General features: G+C 40.2%; 1 protein-coding gene across 1 annotated transcript; it reads right to left on the reverse strand.

Moving 5' to 3' along the window:
- Positions 1-11: 11 nt before the first annotated feature.
- Positions 12-3,790, reverse strand: LOC113236222 (protein Skeletor, isoforms B/C; the record flags this gene model as incomplete). The annotated part of the gene is made up of 12 exons (XM_026472229.1): positions 3,632-3,790; positions 3,439-3,512; positions 3,130-3,278; positions 1,674-1,782; positions 1,424-1,551; positions 1,244-1,351; positions 996-1,178; positions 828-921; positions 617-763; positions 411-546; positions 170-341; positions 12-96 (listed from the first exon to the last, which is right to left on the reverse strand). Coding segments are annotated over exons 1-12 (1,440 nt in total), but the record flags the coding sequence as incomplete, so codon positions are not given.
- Between the last annotated feature and the right edge of the window lie 13,696 nt (positions 3,791-17,486).

Here is a 17,486-nt window from a genome sequence, read left to right on the forward strand (position 1 = left end):
CGGCCCCCCGCGGGGCCCAGGCGGAAGTGGAAGACGCGCAGCGCCGGGTCGAACAGCTTGGCCGTCTCCCACGGCGTCGGCGCCGCCCGCGACGCGCTGCGGCGACACGAGCGACGGTCACCGGCGGGCTCGGCGGGGCCGGGCTCCGGCGGGAGGGAGGCTCACTCACACGGCGAAGGGGAAGCAGTCGTCGCGCGACGCGGCGGCCGTCAGGTTCAGCGGCACGCGGCGCCTCGGGAAGACGGCGTGGAAGGTGGGCTCGCCGGCGGCGTCCAGCGCGCCCAGCGCCCACACGACGTCCGTGATGGCCTCCGTGCTCCACGGCAGGTCCATGGACTCCACTGCAACGGGTCGGGTGTCACCGCGGCCGCCCGTCGGCGGGCAGCGGGCGGCGGCGGCGCACCACTTACCGGGCTGCAGCTCGCGGCGGTAGGTCACGACGGTGAGGCCGGCCTCGCGGCTGGCCGAGAACACCTGGTTGGAGTCCAGGCCGCCCAGCAGGTCGTCGCGGCACACGCCGCGCCACGCGCCCAGCACCTGCACGCACTGTCCGCCGCGGGTGAGTCGCGGCCGCGCGGGGCGGGGCGGGGCGGGGCGGGGAGGGCGGGGCACTCACCGGCGCCAGCGCCGTGACGTTGTAGTCGGTGGCGAAGCCGCGCTGCAGCCGCGCATCGAAGCGCGCCACGGCCACGTCCGCGCCCAGCATCTGCGCGCGCCCCGCCGCGCCCGACACGCCGAACGCCATGTAGTCGTCCGCGCCGATCTGCCGACAGCCGGGAGTGAGCGGCGGCCCGCGAGTCCGCGCGACGGGCGCGTCGTCGCGGTACCTGGCCGGCGAGCTGCACGGTGATCTGGTTGCCGAACACCTCCCACGAGACCTGGAAGTCGCGGTGCAGCTGGCGGCAGCGCGGCAGCGAGCTCCTGCGGGGCGAACGGCGGTCAGAGGCCGGGCGCCCTGGGCCGCGGCGGGCCGGGGCGGGGCGGGGCGGGCGCACCTGAAGGGGTGCAGCTTGGAGAGCGCGGGCGGCACGTTGAGCGCGTCGGGCAGCAGCACGCTGGCCAGCGCGCGCTGCGCCGCCACGTCGTACAGCGCCAGCCAGTCCAGCTGCGCCAGCGCCAGCCCGCCCGGCAGCCGCAGGCGCACGTCCTCGCCGGCGTAGGCGCGCAGCGGCTCCAGGCTGCGGGCACAGCGTCAGTCGCGACTCGGGCGGAGGGCGGCTCGGGTCCGAGGGCGGGCACTCACTATCCGTCCTCGTCGGGCAGCTTGCGTCCGCGCGACGAGGGCTGCGGCCCCACGCCCGTCCAGAAGTACACCTCCTCGCCGCTGCCGTCGTAGCGCAGCTCCGGGATGCTGCCGACGAACGGCCGTTAGTACGCGGGAGGACCCCACCCTTCGCGCTGACAGTGCGACGCGGCCACTCACAGGATGGTGTTGGCGTCCAGGATCTTGACGGGCTGGCTGGACACGTGCGGCGGCGCCGCCAGTGGCGCCAGCGTCATCGGCGCCGGTGCCTCGAACTCGTCCGGAACGTACACGTCACCGAAGGCATTCTGTAAAACGAATGAACGCATCGCGAGATGACTACTATTACCGCGTCAATGGCTTCACTCTTATGTCGCGGCGGAAAGGGTGCGACGTCTTCCGGCATTTCGTAGCAGATGTCTGTATTCACCTGGGTGCCGATGTCGTAGATGGCGAACCACTTGATGCGCGAGATGCGCTTGCCCTCTGGCAACGTCAGTCGAATCTCGTCGTTGTAATACCGCTCCAGAATATTCGTCCTACGAATTCATGAAAACATAACCACAAAATAAAAAGCACACTTGAAACTTATTAACATATGCGACCTATCTCCCACTTACAATAGGAACCATCGATTTGTGGACATTTATGTTATCACTGACAACCAAATGAGAAAACACATATATTAAAAATAGCAATTTCTTTCATCTACAATTTAATTATGTAATATTCTAAATAGTTGTATTACGTTATAGAAATAACTGTATTTGTTAAGTTCTATGATATATTATAATTCTATTATAGAATTTAGAGCTGTAATAATAATAAAAAATAGGCTTATTTTTGCAAGTATTAACAAACCTCATTTTAAAATAATATCTACAAAAATATAAAATATTTGAGATAATTATTAATATAAGGATCTATCACAGAAAAAAGTCATTCAATCCAGCTGGATTCAAACCATTTGAGATATTTGTAAATTTTATTTCTTTACAAGTTTCAATTAACATCTCCCTTCTAAAATTTTTTTTTTTAAATCTATGCAATTGCTGTCTTCATATTGATTGCCAAAATTTTTTTATAAACAAATTAAATTTTTTTATAGATTTTCAACAAAAAATAATACAAATAATATTTTTTTATAATGTACATACATTTAAATCCAATAGAGGAAACCAGTTAGGAGGTGTCAAGAACGCCCTAGTCTACATAAATTGATGATTTTCTTTTTCAAATGTTTAACTGAATTATGATATGAAAGAACAATTAAAATATGTTAATTTTTATATATGAATTTCATCCATGTCAGGTTCAGGAAGCAGCCACCCTAATAATAATAATATTATAAGCTCAATTCATTCTTCTTTCATTTGACAATATTTTCTTTTAGCCTAGAAACACAATAAATTTATATTGTGAATATTTGCTAATCAAGCTTCATAAACTCACTGTCCCTCAATGCTCAATTGCCCATTAAGCTGCCTATTAAAAATTTTAGCAATTAATTAAGTATGGCAGTAACCAGTTTTCTTAATATCCTGTCAAATTCATAATAGACTGAGATATGGGAACATTATTTTCATATTATGTCATGAACAAAATATTTTACCTTTGCTTCAATAGTTAACTTATGCACCAAGGTCCCTTATTATATTTCTATTTGTGAGGATCTGCAATTGGCTTATATATCAAGTTATTATAATTTAATTTTAAGCAGTTGGTCTTTCTTTTAGATAAATAAATATATCTGTTGACTGGCAGCCCAGCACAGTTGTGTTAGAGAGGGAAGGAAGTTAAAATAATAAGATAAAAAAATGTTTTTTATCTATCCTATGGTCTAAGAACATGCAACAAGTAAGACACAAAATTAACAAGTTACTGACTTGCCATTCTGGTCAGGCACAATGAATCCTTGGGGACCCGGCCTTCCGGAATCTCCAGCCCAGAAGAAAGTGTCGTCGCCCGTCCCGTCGTAGTTGAAGTCCACCAGCAGCAGCGTCCACTCATCCACTGCATATACGTCGCCAGACACCTGTAATTTCAAATATCAAAGATTGCATGACTTGTCAGTTTAAAATTTTGTATATTCAGTGATGATAATATGTAAATATATCGCTAATTTAATTGTTTGCTGACTTGATGATACATAATAATAAATACAGATTTATTGACGTATAGACTCAATTTTGTACCTGATGATGGTAAGAGTTAAGTTTCCCGATGAACTTGCCGCGGTAGGGGCCCTCGTCATCCTGCGACGAGCAATCTGAAACCGAAAACTTGACCTTATCCTGTGTTCTCAATAGTTAAACAATGCAATGCCAAGAGAAAGTTCTCAAGGCGTTCGCATTGCCACACATTACACTTGCTTTCCTGGAACCATACCTTGCGCAATCAGTGCCAATATCAGAAACCATAGTTGTAACATTTTGATACACATTAATTCTAAACTTAGAAACTAGTTTTATTTAACTTTTTAATAAATTATCGTTAAAACATTTGTGAAAGTTTCGCAAAACTTTATTCAACTTAACTTCCCTCCGGGGACTATGGTTTATCAATGTCAACCAGACAGATTTAGACTTTTTTTGTAAGATTTTTAGCTTGGATACAAGTCCTTTGAGCTACGTCGTCAATATTTTTTCTCATACTTAAAAAACTACTGACGTAAATGCTATCTATAGCTCGTTTAATAAAAAAGGAGTTTTTAACCAATTAAAATTTTGTAGCAGTAACTTATAATAACATGTATACACAAGGACGTCTGCTGCTGCTTAAGCGCACCCATTTACAGACAAATATGTTAGTTAACTGTGTTGGCCATGTTTCTAAGTCAACAAGTCCACAATAATTATGTTGGAACATTTTCGCTAATGAATATGGCATTCTAAGGGTCGTATTCTAGAACTCTACTCAATGCTCAAGTCAGGATTTGAGTATGGTTTAAAGCACTCGAAATCATACTCAAATCCCTGCCATTATGGTCGTATTTCCAGTGCTTGAAGTCATACTCAGATCCTGACTTGAGCATTGAGTAGAGTTCTGGAATACGACTCTTAGGGTCGTATCCAGAACTCTAGTCGATGCTCAAGTCAGGACTTGAGTATGATTTCAAGCACTGGAAATGCGACTCTAATGGCAAGGACTAGTGCTTTAAATCATACTCAAGCCCTGATTTGAGCATTGAGTCGAGTTCTGGAATAAGTCCCTAAGTTTAAATAAATAGTTTCGGAAGGGTTAAAAAAACTAAAAGGAATAAAGGCATTAACATACTATGCTGTATCGACAAGTGAACATAAATGGCGCTGATGTTCACAGAAAAAGTGACAGTTTGTATAGTTTAGCATGTGGCTAAGTGTGATCACTTAGCAAGATATTATATATATTAAAAAAGTACATGCTATTAAAAAAATAAAAGTTCTAAGAAGACAGAGAGAGAGAAAGAGAAAAATATAAATAAAATTTTGTACTTAATACAATAAAAACAAGGGCATACTCTTTGGGATTTGTACTGTTACTTTAACACGCTTAAACAAAGCTGGAGTATTGTTAAAAATATTATCTCGATAAGTTAATTAGTGCATTTTTTTCATTCGGTTCGGTCACTACATCTCTGGAAAAAGATTATAGTTATCTGAAGTATTTGTCTTGATATACTTTATATTTTCGTCAAACATTATTAATTAAACAGTAATATAACCGGGCAAATATGTTAGCCAACATATCACCAGTATTTTTAACACAAAATGTATCATGTCGGTATGTCGACTAACATGCAATCGCTGTGGATATATTGGTAAGTGAATGGGCAACCGTTACAGTTTTTAAAATGTGATTTATTGGCAACATTGTCATCGCCCGCTCGTCTGTTGCGGGAAAAAATTAATTAAGAGTTTGTATTTCAAATTGTAACAAACTGTTGTTCAATACATTGTTATTCCGTTTCGTTTATATTTATTTATAAGAAGGTACTTTATGTATTAAGGTAGAAATTGGTAGATTTAGAATATTAAATTTAATGGCAACTGTATCAAAATATTACACAAAACTGTTTTCACAAAAAAATACTTAACAATCCCTGACAGTTTACTTGTATCTTCTCAAGGATGGAAAAAAATAAAGGAAAGGAGCTGCCCGATCTACGGAATAAACGTACGTACCTAAACCAAAATTGTACGCCACATAATTGTGGCGGATTTCTTCCGGAGAGACAAGTTCATAAAATATTTAACAACATTGTTGAAGTAATGATATCTCGTTTATTTAGCAGATACTTAAGGAAAAGATTGCCTTGCTATGATAGCTTGTTTAGTTTTCCAGAAATGTATGTTACCTTAAATTTATCGTATCGTAAAACATTTGGTTGAATATTATCTGAATCCTTATGATTGCAGATTCTTCGTGAGTCATTATAATGATCTGTAACTTATAAACGTTATTTGTTTCACAATAATCCTTGAGCCAATCAATGACATTTGGAATATGAGCGAGCAGTTGTTCAGTTGGCGGTACGAAATTGTAATATGCCTATTTATAGGTACTTTTGAGAATTCTGCCGTCCGCTACAAAATAATTTCTTGAGACATCATAAAAAACCATAACCCAGTTTTGGAATATTGAACGGGCACTCGTGACGGCCGTCTACAGCCGGTCCCGGTATATTTATAGTATGTACGCATTAGACATCGCGGCGTGTGATGGCTGTGAGTGAAGAGGCGAGCGGAGGTTTGACCACCGGCGGCTGCAACGGCGGCGGTGGAGGTCGCGAGTGGCGCAATCGGATCGTGAGCGATTCGACACATGCCACTTACTCGAGAGCAATTAACTAAACGTTTCACGCAAGTTTCGTAATGTTATCCCTAAATCATTTGCGATGAGTATTTCGGTCTGCGGTCGTCGGCGGGTCGGGCGGGGCAGGGGGAGGTGTTGAGGTCGCCGCGCTTCGATACACTTTCACTCGCCGCTTGCCTTTGCGCTGCACCAGCTCCGCTCACGATGACCTCATCCAAATTGTGTGTACCTGGTGGTACACACATTTTATAAAGCTCCGTTTGTTAACAAAATAATGCCGATACTGAATGTTTTAATTGATATCTACTTATATTTGCTCCGTAGTATTTTGACTGCTTCAAACTTGGCGCGGGGCATTTCGTCATAACATAAGTATAACGAGTACATTATAGTGCTCAGTAGTTTTGGCTGCACCGCATATTTAAAATGTCTTGAAAAAACCTGCTGCAAAAGTCACTTCGTTCGACAGCTCAGACATCGTCTCACCAAAATCAAAGGGGACGTCGAAATTTCCCGTTATTGTTTGTTGTATTTATTTTATGACGGAACCTGGCAGAATTAAAGCGAGGGCTAGGCAATTAGCACAGTCCTCAGATGCTGAGTCGTCGAACCTTTTGACATGCTTTTTATTACTTTTTCCAAAACTTTTTATATCTTTTTTCTGTTCTTTGTCATTGTGTTTTCTTTATTAAGAAGTAATAGGTATGTAATTATCTATATTTGTTGGTAATTATGTGTCCTGATGTCAAATAAAACCGATTTTATTTTTTATACAGGTTTAATTGCCCCAGGGTAACGCGCATTACGGAAAGGAGTAGATGGCAAGTTGTTGGAACTTGTTTCGTCATACCTCAACTATAGAATTTAGAAAGTAGATAAAAATAGTAACTTCTGTGGTACTCTGGTAAAATGGGTGTTCCGCAGGGACTTGAACCTATCTTATTTCTCTTTTTTTTGTTAGCCTCGCACTAGGGAAACCCTGTGTCGCGAGTGCCATGGACACACACATAGACAACCACAAATTACACCCCAACTCAAGAGCGCTATAAATTTAGGCCATACCAATATTTCTCCTAGTGTAAAATGGACTAGTCCAATCATAAAAATAAATGGAGAAAAGTTATCCTTGTTAAAAAAACAGTTTTCTTGGGAGACCTTAGATAATAAAGTGCAATGGTTTCCTCTTATATCTTCCCTGGCCAGCAGATTAAGCTCCGCTGCATACGCACCCCGCAGACTACGTAAGCTTACCGCTGTTGGTACTGCTAGACAACTTTAGTTTACTGGATTTCCATGGTATAATGTACTACAGGATTCCCATGTGGGCTAAAACGGCAGATATACAAACCATATGTGTGCTGCAAAAACGAGCGATTCGTTCCGTGTACCGTTTAGGTTCTAGGGTTTCTCTCAGAGAAAAGTCAAGGAGATTGGTATCTTGACTGTGGCATCACAGTACATTTACTCAAACATTTTGTAGGTGTACCCGTAAAATATACACAATTTCATTAACAATGATGATGTTTTCAAGTGGAAGTTTATTTTACCTTTGGAACAAATGAACTCTATATCTTTGACTTTGTTGAGAAGATCGTTTTTTTTAGGTTTATCAGCAACTCAACGTTCAGTTCTCTCTTCACAACTTTTTACGACTGCTTTTCTTGGGTAGGTATTAGTTGCATTCACATTCGGTGACTTTCAGGATGTAGATAAGTTTTATCGTTCAAAGAGAGTCCATTCGCAGTACAAAGGTATCTGTACCATATTGTCCCTCAGTACCTACCATGTTGGGATTCCCTTCTTGGCGTGATTATTATGACTTTTTGTTAGTACAGCGACTTGGCATGGTAAGCAAAAAAAAATAAGGCGTATTGTACCACACAATTTGTTTGTAATTAAATTAAATTTTTATTAACTTTACACATATGAATGAAGTTAACAATCATTTTGTAGTAAATTTTGGACTAATCTAATGCTGTAAGAGTATTTTGTCGTTAACTGAGTATGTTATATCATTATCACATCTTTTGCCACATAGGTATGTTATAGCACCATTTTAAATGTAAATCTCTAAATTATAGCAAAACAACCAAGTAACGACGCAAAAACAAGGGAGTTGTAAGTTTCTGTCTGTCTATGGCATTGTAGTCCAAAGCGGGTGGACCGACCTCAAAGCGGTTTTTTTATTTGAAGGCTAATTTTATCGGGAATGTTCTTTACTGTGTTTGATAAAGACCTGTTCAGCTGTTGACATCATCAGTCTTTTCTCAGTTAGTCTAGGAATCTCAGACTTGTGCGACCGGCTTGAAATTTGGTTTGGTTATACAATGATATGGTAATCTTTGTTCTGTTAACCGTTGAACTGATGCTGCAACCAGGGCAGTCTGCAGACGACTCAAGTCCTCAACTAGGTACAGTAGAAATGTCGTGAATGGGCTTTTTAAATTGGTTCTGACGAGTTGTTAGCTTACGAATGGTGACTTTATCGAGTTTTTGCAGGACACACAAGTTTTAATTTAACGTTTTTTTAATGTAAATTAGGAGTTAAAGGCAAGTTTTAGAGAAGAAAATTCATCACGGTGGCAAAGGTTTCTCGGATTACCACGAAAAGCTAAATGTTGTTTTCACTCCAAGTATAGGTTTCTTGTATTGAAGAAGTAAAATTACTTTTTATTTCCCAACCACTAACGACAATGACTTTTGAATTTCCACTTTTGAATCCTGATTCAAAATAAAATATTGTCAAGCCAGGGCTACTGCTACTAATAGTAGATATTTTGTTTTACTCGACCTGGATCTGCAGCATATCCAGATAGCAGATCCACGAACTATTAGGTTTTTTATGAATATAATTTTGGTAAAAAACAATTTTTGGTGGGTTTAAAAAAACTTGTTTACTGAAATTATTCTACTAGCATAATTTCATTGAATTGAAAAAGTGGACCGAAGAACTTGGTTAAATTATAAAAAACCTTTTTCATACAATTCTTATAGTATTTTATGTAGTCGTTGCATAAAATACTATAAAGTCGAGTATCAAAGCCTCGTGACCTAAGTAACAGGCACAGTCTACAGCACATCAAGCTATACACTTTTGTTCGAATATCGCCTCCAGGGCAACGGAACCAGATCCGTCGTACCGACGGAACAAGGTCCAGAAGCTTTCAAATACCAGCTTGATCCACTTGACTCGACTCAATGTAGAGCTGTTCGAATTGTCGGTGACCTCAGACTCACAGACGGTTTGGTGTCTCTTAGTCTGCGGATAGACGTTAGCTCTCTGTGTATGTTTTACCGTCTTTATAATAGGGAGTGCTTAGAGGAACTTTTCGAACTGGTGTGAATGTCTCGTTTCCACCATTGCACCTCCCGCCAAAGGAGATCATAGATGGCGGATGGATTTTTGGCACTGGATTACCGTGCACTAAACTGACAACATTAGACGATGGCTAATTTATTTTATTTTTTTGGTCCAACGGCAAAATTTTGTATATATTGGTTTTTTTATATGGGCTTTTTATGCCTGAAATAAATATCTATTATTATGATTATAGATGCCTGGCATTGTAAGACCACGCGGGGATTACGTTCGTTCTCTCGAACCTGCAAGATGTGGAATGATCTTCCTCCTGACGTATTTCCTTTGTGCTATGACATGTGGTTATTCAAAAAGCGTGTCAACAGGGATCTCAAAGGCTGGCGACGTAAAGGCAGTTGCATCTGATGTTACAGAGTGACTCGTCTGCTCAACATAACCTTGTTTGATATGTTTATCACCTAAGTTATTTTGACTACTAAAGTAAATGATCAATCGATCTTTGAACGACTGACGAAAGATTCAAAACTGGGCTGCATAACAGTGCTTCAAAGGCGTATACGGTAAGTGTTCCGACATTTCGATTATAAAGAATATTTAAAATTAGTATACCCTTATTTCCTTTCCACACTATTCATAGCATCAGCGAAATGCTTCAACCGACTTACTATTCATATATTTATATGGGTAGGGCCAGGGTTTTATAGGCTTTTAGAATACTTAGGTTGACAGGATGTAAGATGCACCTAAGGGCTCGAGAGTCGTACTTGCCTTCTCTTATTTCTGCAGTCGCATTTACTACAAGTCAATTACATGTTTTTTTTTAGTATCAGAAGAGTTCTTTGTGAAAGAGTTCGTTCAGGGAAGTACTGCCACCTTACCTATTTCTGTCGCCAAGCAATGGTGTGAGCATTACTGCGTTCCGGTTTCGAAGAGTAAGAGTAAGAGTAAGGTGCTGGTGAAATTAGCGGTATGTTGGAGTTTTCAACCTATGTCTCAGGCTGAGGAGCGCAGTGGCTCGGATCTTTGCGGTTTAAAGCTGTGAGTGGCACTGCAACTGCTACGGACACGCGTGACGCTGACCACCTATGACACCGAGGGACGGGGCGAACAACTCGCGCCGACTTGTTCATCCCGTTACTTGGTGTCATAAAAAAAACATTTTCATAATATGCATAATATGATACTAATCGGCAGACTTTACTTTGAGAGGTTTAAAGAAATTAACATCGTGGCAGCAACGTCACAGTATACTTATTATAATTTAATTTATGTTGAGAACAATAGTGTTTTTTTCTATGAAAAAATAGTATTTATAATACGAGAAATAAAAATAAACTAGATGTTCTTGACAATCGTCTTCACGTCACAAATTCAATGAATGGGGGTAAACAGTTTTATGATAAGATTCCGGTTGGTATTCAAAATTTGTGCCATTTGCTAGGTTTATACTATACGAACAGTGAAATAAAAACTTTACACTAATAGATGATCAAACGAACTCCTAGATGTGAAGTTCGATCACTATTATGTGAGTTGCTTCATTCGAACATTAACCAGGTAGTTTTCTTAACTTACTAGGCAACACTGCACAGTTTTTAGAGAAAAAAAAATGTTTTGACGTTGAGACTCCCTACCAGGCATAAACCGCCATTTTCTATCCTCATTCCTTTTAGAGTGGGAAGAAAAACTTATTTGGGAGTTTCAGAATCTTTATTTCTCATATGACGATGTCAAGGGAGGAAGGGTGTTAATTTTATGTTCGAATGAAGCGACTCACATAACAGTGATCGAACTTCACTTCAAGAAGTTCGTTTGAAACCACGTTGAAACTAATGCGAGAACGACTTGGGGATTCCAAGTACTGCTATACTTTGGGGCATCTAAATGGGTCCTTAAGTAATCTTTTTATGCGGGCGTCAGAGCCTGTTTCAGGCTTTATAAGAGATAAAGCACAGCGATGGCTGTTCAAGGTTCCATATGAACTTATAATTCCTGCGTTAAGAATTTTATTAATTATGTAATTGATATGTTAAAGGGATTTAGACTATTATTATTGCAAAATTCCCACCAGAGCTTTAGGGACACATTATATTGTCTAAGTGTATGTTAAGAAAGAGAAGCTAAGGGTAAAGTCATCGCTTCTTGTGGGACTCCGCGAGAGGCGAAGGGCGCGCTGATAACTGCAGAAAGTGTAAGGCTGGTGTGCAGTCGATGAGGCCGCCTGCAACAAGATTTAATAATGATTCGCTTGAGTTAAAATATAGCACGTCGGAAACCAACAGGCTTTGCAGCAGGAGGAACCATGAAGAACTAGGAAGGCAATATGGAAAACCATGAGTACCATTTGCTTGGTCATCAATAATTTTGTGTATGCATTTCAATAATAAAAAGAAGTGAGAAAAAAAATGAGAATCCCAATGAAGTGTAAAGGCATCTACGGCAAATGCATCTGGTTCCTGAAACCGAGAGACAAAAATAGCGGTTTTGGCATTGGTGCGGGATGCAAAAAGATCAATCTCGGGTTGTCCGAAACGTCTGACAATGGTCTGCAAGACACGAGAGGACAACTCCCGCTCGGTGTCGGGATTAGTCTTCCTAGATTCTAAATCGGCGCGATTATCTTTTGTATTTACACAATGTGTACATATGCATACAAATTTGTTTAGGTACTTAAATCGTTAAGGTGGGGGATTGGATTGCAATTTATGCAACTGATCGCCGTAGCATTGCGTACTCGCAATACTATAAGACAATCAGATTATACTAATATAATATAAGAATACTGCAATTCTTAGTAATTGATATGGTGCTTCTTCTCAACAACCTTCAGTTGGCCTCCTACTCGCGCCACATACCTATGGAATCCCAACCGGTGCGCGGTGCATCTGTATCATTTCTAATTTAAAACTTGAGGTTCTCATATGCGATGAAGTCGAGTAAATATTGTCTGTCTACCAACTCAAATCACTTAGAATTATATCTGGAAGATAAATTGTTGTTTCATAGTTATCGTCATGTTTTTGAAGACTTAGAAATTTCTGTATTTCCAGTAATTTTGTATATAACCAACCGTATTTCGTGGCTGGGCAAGCTGAGATGAGGACACCAATCAATTGAGTGTACTCCCGTATGGTACATCGGGGTAACCTCATTATTTTTTAAAGTAAATGGTAAATTTTTTGTCGTTTTTCTAAAGGTATACTTAAATTTCATGAACTAATATTGAATCTTAGAAATTTACAAACTTGACACGGTTGTAACACTGACTTGCCATAATTAGCGATGAAGCCTAAATAAACATTGCAATAAATTAATGGTTGCATTAACATTATTGATGCATCGTCACAATCAGCTGCTATACAACAAATATATAATAATAATAATTTCTATAATATTTTGCTTGTTTATTATCATAACTTTTAGTGTTTTACTTAGTTTTTGTAATTCCTTATTTATGGATATATATTACCAAAATGTTAATAGAATCAGAACGAGAGTTGCTGATATTTATTTAAATACTCTTAGTTGTAATTTTGATGTTATATGTCTCACAGAAACTAACTTAAATAGCATTGTTTTCGATTCTGAAATTTTTGATTCTCAATTCATTGTATTTAGAAGGATCGTCATACAACCTGTATTTCTAAGCATGATGGTGGTGTCGTGTTGATTGTGGTTAGGGACATATTTAATACAATTAGGCAATATAGTTGGGAGAGCAAAATTCAAGACTCGTGGTTAACTATTCTTTCGATCAAAATCCTAAGCTCCACTTATGTTTGTGTTACCAGCCACCCGACATTTCTTGCCACAACGTGCAAGCTTTTTATGATAATGTTATTAAAATCATATCTCGTTGTGAAGACAACGACGCATTCTCACTTATTGGTGATTTTAACACTCCGCATTTGAATTGGTCCGCTAGAACTCATGGTAATGTTATGACGCCGAGTATTTCATCTGATTATAGGGCTAATTGTCTTATTGATATGATGAGTCTTTGTAATCTGGTTGAACTTAATCCTGTACATAACGCAAATGACCGTCGTCTTGACCTTGTTCTATCCACTTCAGACAAAATAATCGTAACATCCACTGAACCTATTACTCGTATAGATTCTCATCACCCTCCCTTGAAAATTGTGCTGACTGAAAACCAAAAATTAAAAAAAATAAATGTATGCGACAATTGGGATATAACTATCGTAAATGTAATTATTCTGACATAATAAAGGATATAGCAAAGGTTGATTGGTCTAGCTTACTTGATGAACCGGATATGGATGCTGTGGTCGCTGTGTTCTACACTGTCGTAAATGAGTTGATTGTTAGACATACACCGCTTGTGAGTAAAACTAGTAATAAATATGCATCTTGGTATACACTAGCATCATTGACTTACAAATAAATGGACGACGGGTATAATACAAAAATCACGAAAAAAATGTCCCTAGTCAACCTATTTAAACGTAGTGACATGTAAAGGAATATGAAAAAGCTAAAACGTTGAATTTAAATTGTAATGTCATCGCAGCACTGTCTAATTTTGCTTGCTTCGCTGTCAGTCGAACAAACGAAGACTAAAGCGTGAATGACGCTCTGTATACGATTTTAACGCCCTATAAGTTCGGACACTTTTTAGCGCGGACCCGACGTCCATATAATTGTAAGTCAATGACTAGCATTAATAAAGTGTCTCAAAGAAAAAAACAAATACCATATACGGTTTAGGAAGTATGAAAATCCTAGGGATTATGACACTTATGCGTTATTGCGCACGAGATGTAAGAAACTCACGGAATCAGCGTATGCATCGTTTATATCATCCACGGAGGAGGTTTTATCTGATAACATAAAAGTTTTTTGGAATTTTGTAAACAATAAAAAAGGTAGCTGAGGTATGGGAGGATGAAAAAAAAAGAATATGCCACAGACTATGGTCCCTTGGTACAGATTCTTCTTCTGATACAATTGGAATATGCGAACTTTTTTCTAAGTACTTCGGTTCTGTTTTCGAGGTCCCTCAACCAATAGACAACCAAGACGTAACTATTGACGCTACCTATTGTCTAAAGCATAATAACTTCAGTAACTACAGTATGGGTAATATTGTACTAAGTCAGGATAAAATATTAGACATATTAAAGAGACTAAACATACACAAAGGTCCAGGACACGATGGAATCCCCGCCATCTTTTTCTTGAATTGTGCAACGGAACTGAGTGAACCACTGACATTGTTGTTTATTAGGTCGCCTAAGTCATGTGTTTTTCCTTCCGTGTAGAAAAACAGACCATATCACACCTGTTCTCAAATGCGGTAGTAAATCTAGTTGTGAAAATTATAGACCTATTAGTATTCTATGTTGTGTTGCTAAAGTATTCGAATCGGCAATGTACGAACATTTTTACTCTCAAGTTAAACCGTTTATCTCTAACAATCAGCACGGATTCGTAGGAAGCCGATCTACAGTAACTAATCTGTTGGAATATAAGGATTATTTGTGTGACGTTTTTGCAGTTGGTGGGCAGGTTGACGCCGTGTACACCGACTTTTCAAAAGCATTTGACAAACTAAATCATTCTTTGCTCTGTAAAAAACTAGCAATGTTTGGTATTAATGGAAATCTTTTGCACTGCGTTCATTCTTACCTCAATAATAGAAGCCAACTAGTCACTCTCAAAGGTCTTAAGTCATCACCTGTTATAATTAAATCGGGCGTCTCACAGGGCTCACATCTCGGTTCGTTATTCTTCATCGTTTTTATAAATGATCTGATTTCTAAACTATCCAGTCCTTGTCTTCTCTATGCTGGTGACTTGAAAATATACCGCGTAATAAGTGAGTCGTCTGACTGCTGTGAACTACAGGGTGATATTGACACAGTTTATGAATGGTGCCAACAAAACACTGTGCACCTCAATGCTAAAAAATGTTTTGTTACAAGTTTTACTAATAAGCGTTCTAAACATATGTATGACTATCGACTTAATGAACAATTATTAGATAGAAAAACTGTAGCTAAGGACCTCGGTGTGTTATTTGACAGTAAATTAACATTTACGTAACATTATGCATACATTACGAACAAAGCACTTCAATTGCTGGGCTTCATAACAAGATGCACCAAGGGTTTCAAACGGGCTCAAAGTTTTCTGACCGTCTGTTACAGCCTTGTCCGTAGTATTTTAGAGTATGCTCGTGTCATTTGGTCTCCCTGCTACTCAGTCCACTCGGCTATCCGATATGTAGATAACGTTCAGAGAAAAGCACTTAGGATACTTAGTTACAAATATGGTTATGGCCGCAGCCTCGTCGGCTATAGTGAGAGACTTGACGAATTTAAAGTGACCGCCTTACGTGTTCGCCATACGAAACAGGACCTCACTTACTTACACAAGGATTTTCATGGTAAGATTGATTCTCCTTACCTCTTAAATAAAATAGCTCTCTCTACAAGGCGCACCCCCGAATACCCAACAAGACGTTTTACTTGCGGACATACAGAAATAATACTTACTTTTACAACCCCCTTGTAAGAATGTGTCCACTTTACAACGAGATATCTATGAAAAACATAGATTTGGACATTTTTGATCCAAGAACCAGAGTATTTAGACGAGTAGTAAAGCAACTTGCACTTGTATAGATTTTCACTCATTCCCTTGACGCTTTAGTATTAAGTAAATTAAAAGCAAATTTAACAGTAGTTCTTTCTTGTTACTATAGATTGATGTGTCAACGTAAGTAGGGTTACAATCTAGTACAGAATTTTGTTATATCATATTTAATTTGTATCAATGTATTTTGATTGTTGTCTGTTTTGTTGTCCATATAATAAATAAATAAATAAATGAATATCATTTAAATATACCACACGGTCTTAAATCCTTGTTGTCTCAAATGTGTTACAGCTTCTTTCATGATTTTGGTAAACACTTTCGATGCTGTGGACAAGTCGTATGTCAGAGCAGTAAATTCATAGGTTTCAATTTCATTCGAACCACAAGGTAAATACTGGAATCTGTGGTACTTTCGATCTGCTTCGCAGATAGATGTCAGTGAGTATACCTCTTTCAGGTCTTTTGGCCATAAAACCCTTTCGAGGTATCAATTTTGAGGCAATTCGATAGTCCTCCATTTTAAAATGAGTTTTTGTTATAAATTTGTTAAAGGACGTTATGTTCAATATGAAACGACTACTACCGTTGCGTTTTGGGGCTAAAGAAGTACTAAAAATGTATTGATGTTTTCTAGGACAGCACTTTGTCACTGCTCCCAAGTCAATTAATTGTGATATGCCATTTTTTTATTGTCGTCTGGCGATAAACTAATGCCGGGTATTACAGACTGGTGTTGTTACCTGGTTACATAATGGTATTACTGGCGAAGCTGCATATTGGTTTTGCAGGTGGCTGTCGCCTAAAACCATTAACGATCTTCTTTACGAAACGAATTGTATTAGATAGGTAATTGAGTTTTAACTACGGCGTGTTTCGTTAATTGCACGTATGTGGGAACTAGTGTTTATTTATTTACAAGATTCATTACTTGTGTTTGTTTTTTCCAAGCACTCGACTCTGCTATCTACTCCTAGGAAAACTTGTTGTACGCTGCAGGTCATGAGAGCAAAGCGATCAAATGAAGTGTTGGAGGTAGACGAACTGTCCTTTGAAATTTTGCTACTGTCATGACGGCGAGTGAATTTCAGATTCCCACGGCCGACGGCATGCTGCGTGCGCGGCGGGTGGTCGTGCCTCCGGCTGCGGAAAATCGATCCACTGTGCTGAACTCGCCGCCGCTGCGGGTTAACCTGCTCTTTCTTTAATACATAGCAAATCGTTACCTGGCAATTATACTCATAATCAGAAAAGCTTCTTGCACCACAAAGTAAACATTTTCCTATATTAGGTACCAAAAAGTTTTGGTTGTCATCCAAGAGTTAATAAGAACAAGGTTGTCCGATTGCAGTGCAGTGGAAGGACACCATTTCAGGCGACATGCGGAACGGGTGGCTGTGGGCACGGGATCGAGAAATTCACTGAGACCCAGAAAAGATGCGGCGCTGCGGCTGCAGCGTGGTTTGCACAAGAGGTGCGCAGCGCGTAGCAAAATAACAGCGCAGGCCG

Source organism: Hyposmocoma kahamanoa, unplaced genomic scaffold, assembly GCF_003589595.1.
Source record: "Hyposmocoma kahamanoa isolate Upper Pololo Valley unplaced genomic scaffold, ASM358959v1 89998, whole genome shotgun sequence".
Lineage (NCBI taxonomy): Eukaryota > Metazoa > Arthropoda > Insecta > Lepidoptera > Cosmopterigidae > Hyposmocoma > Hyposmocoma kahamanoa.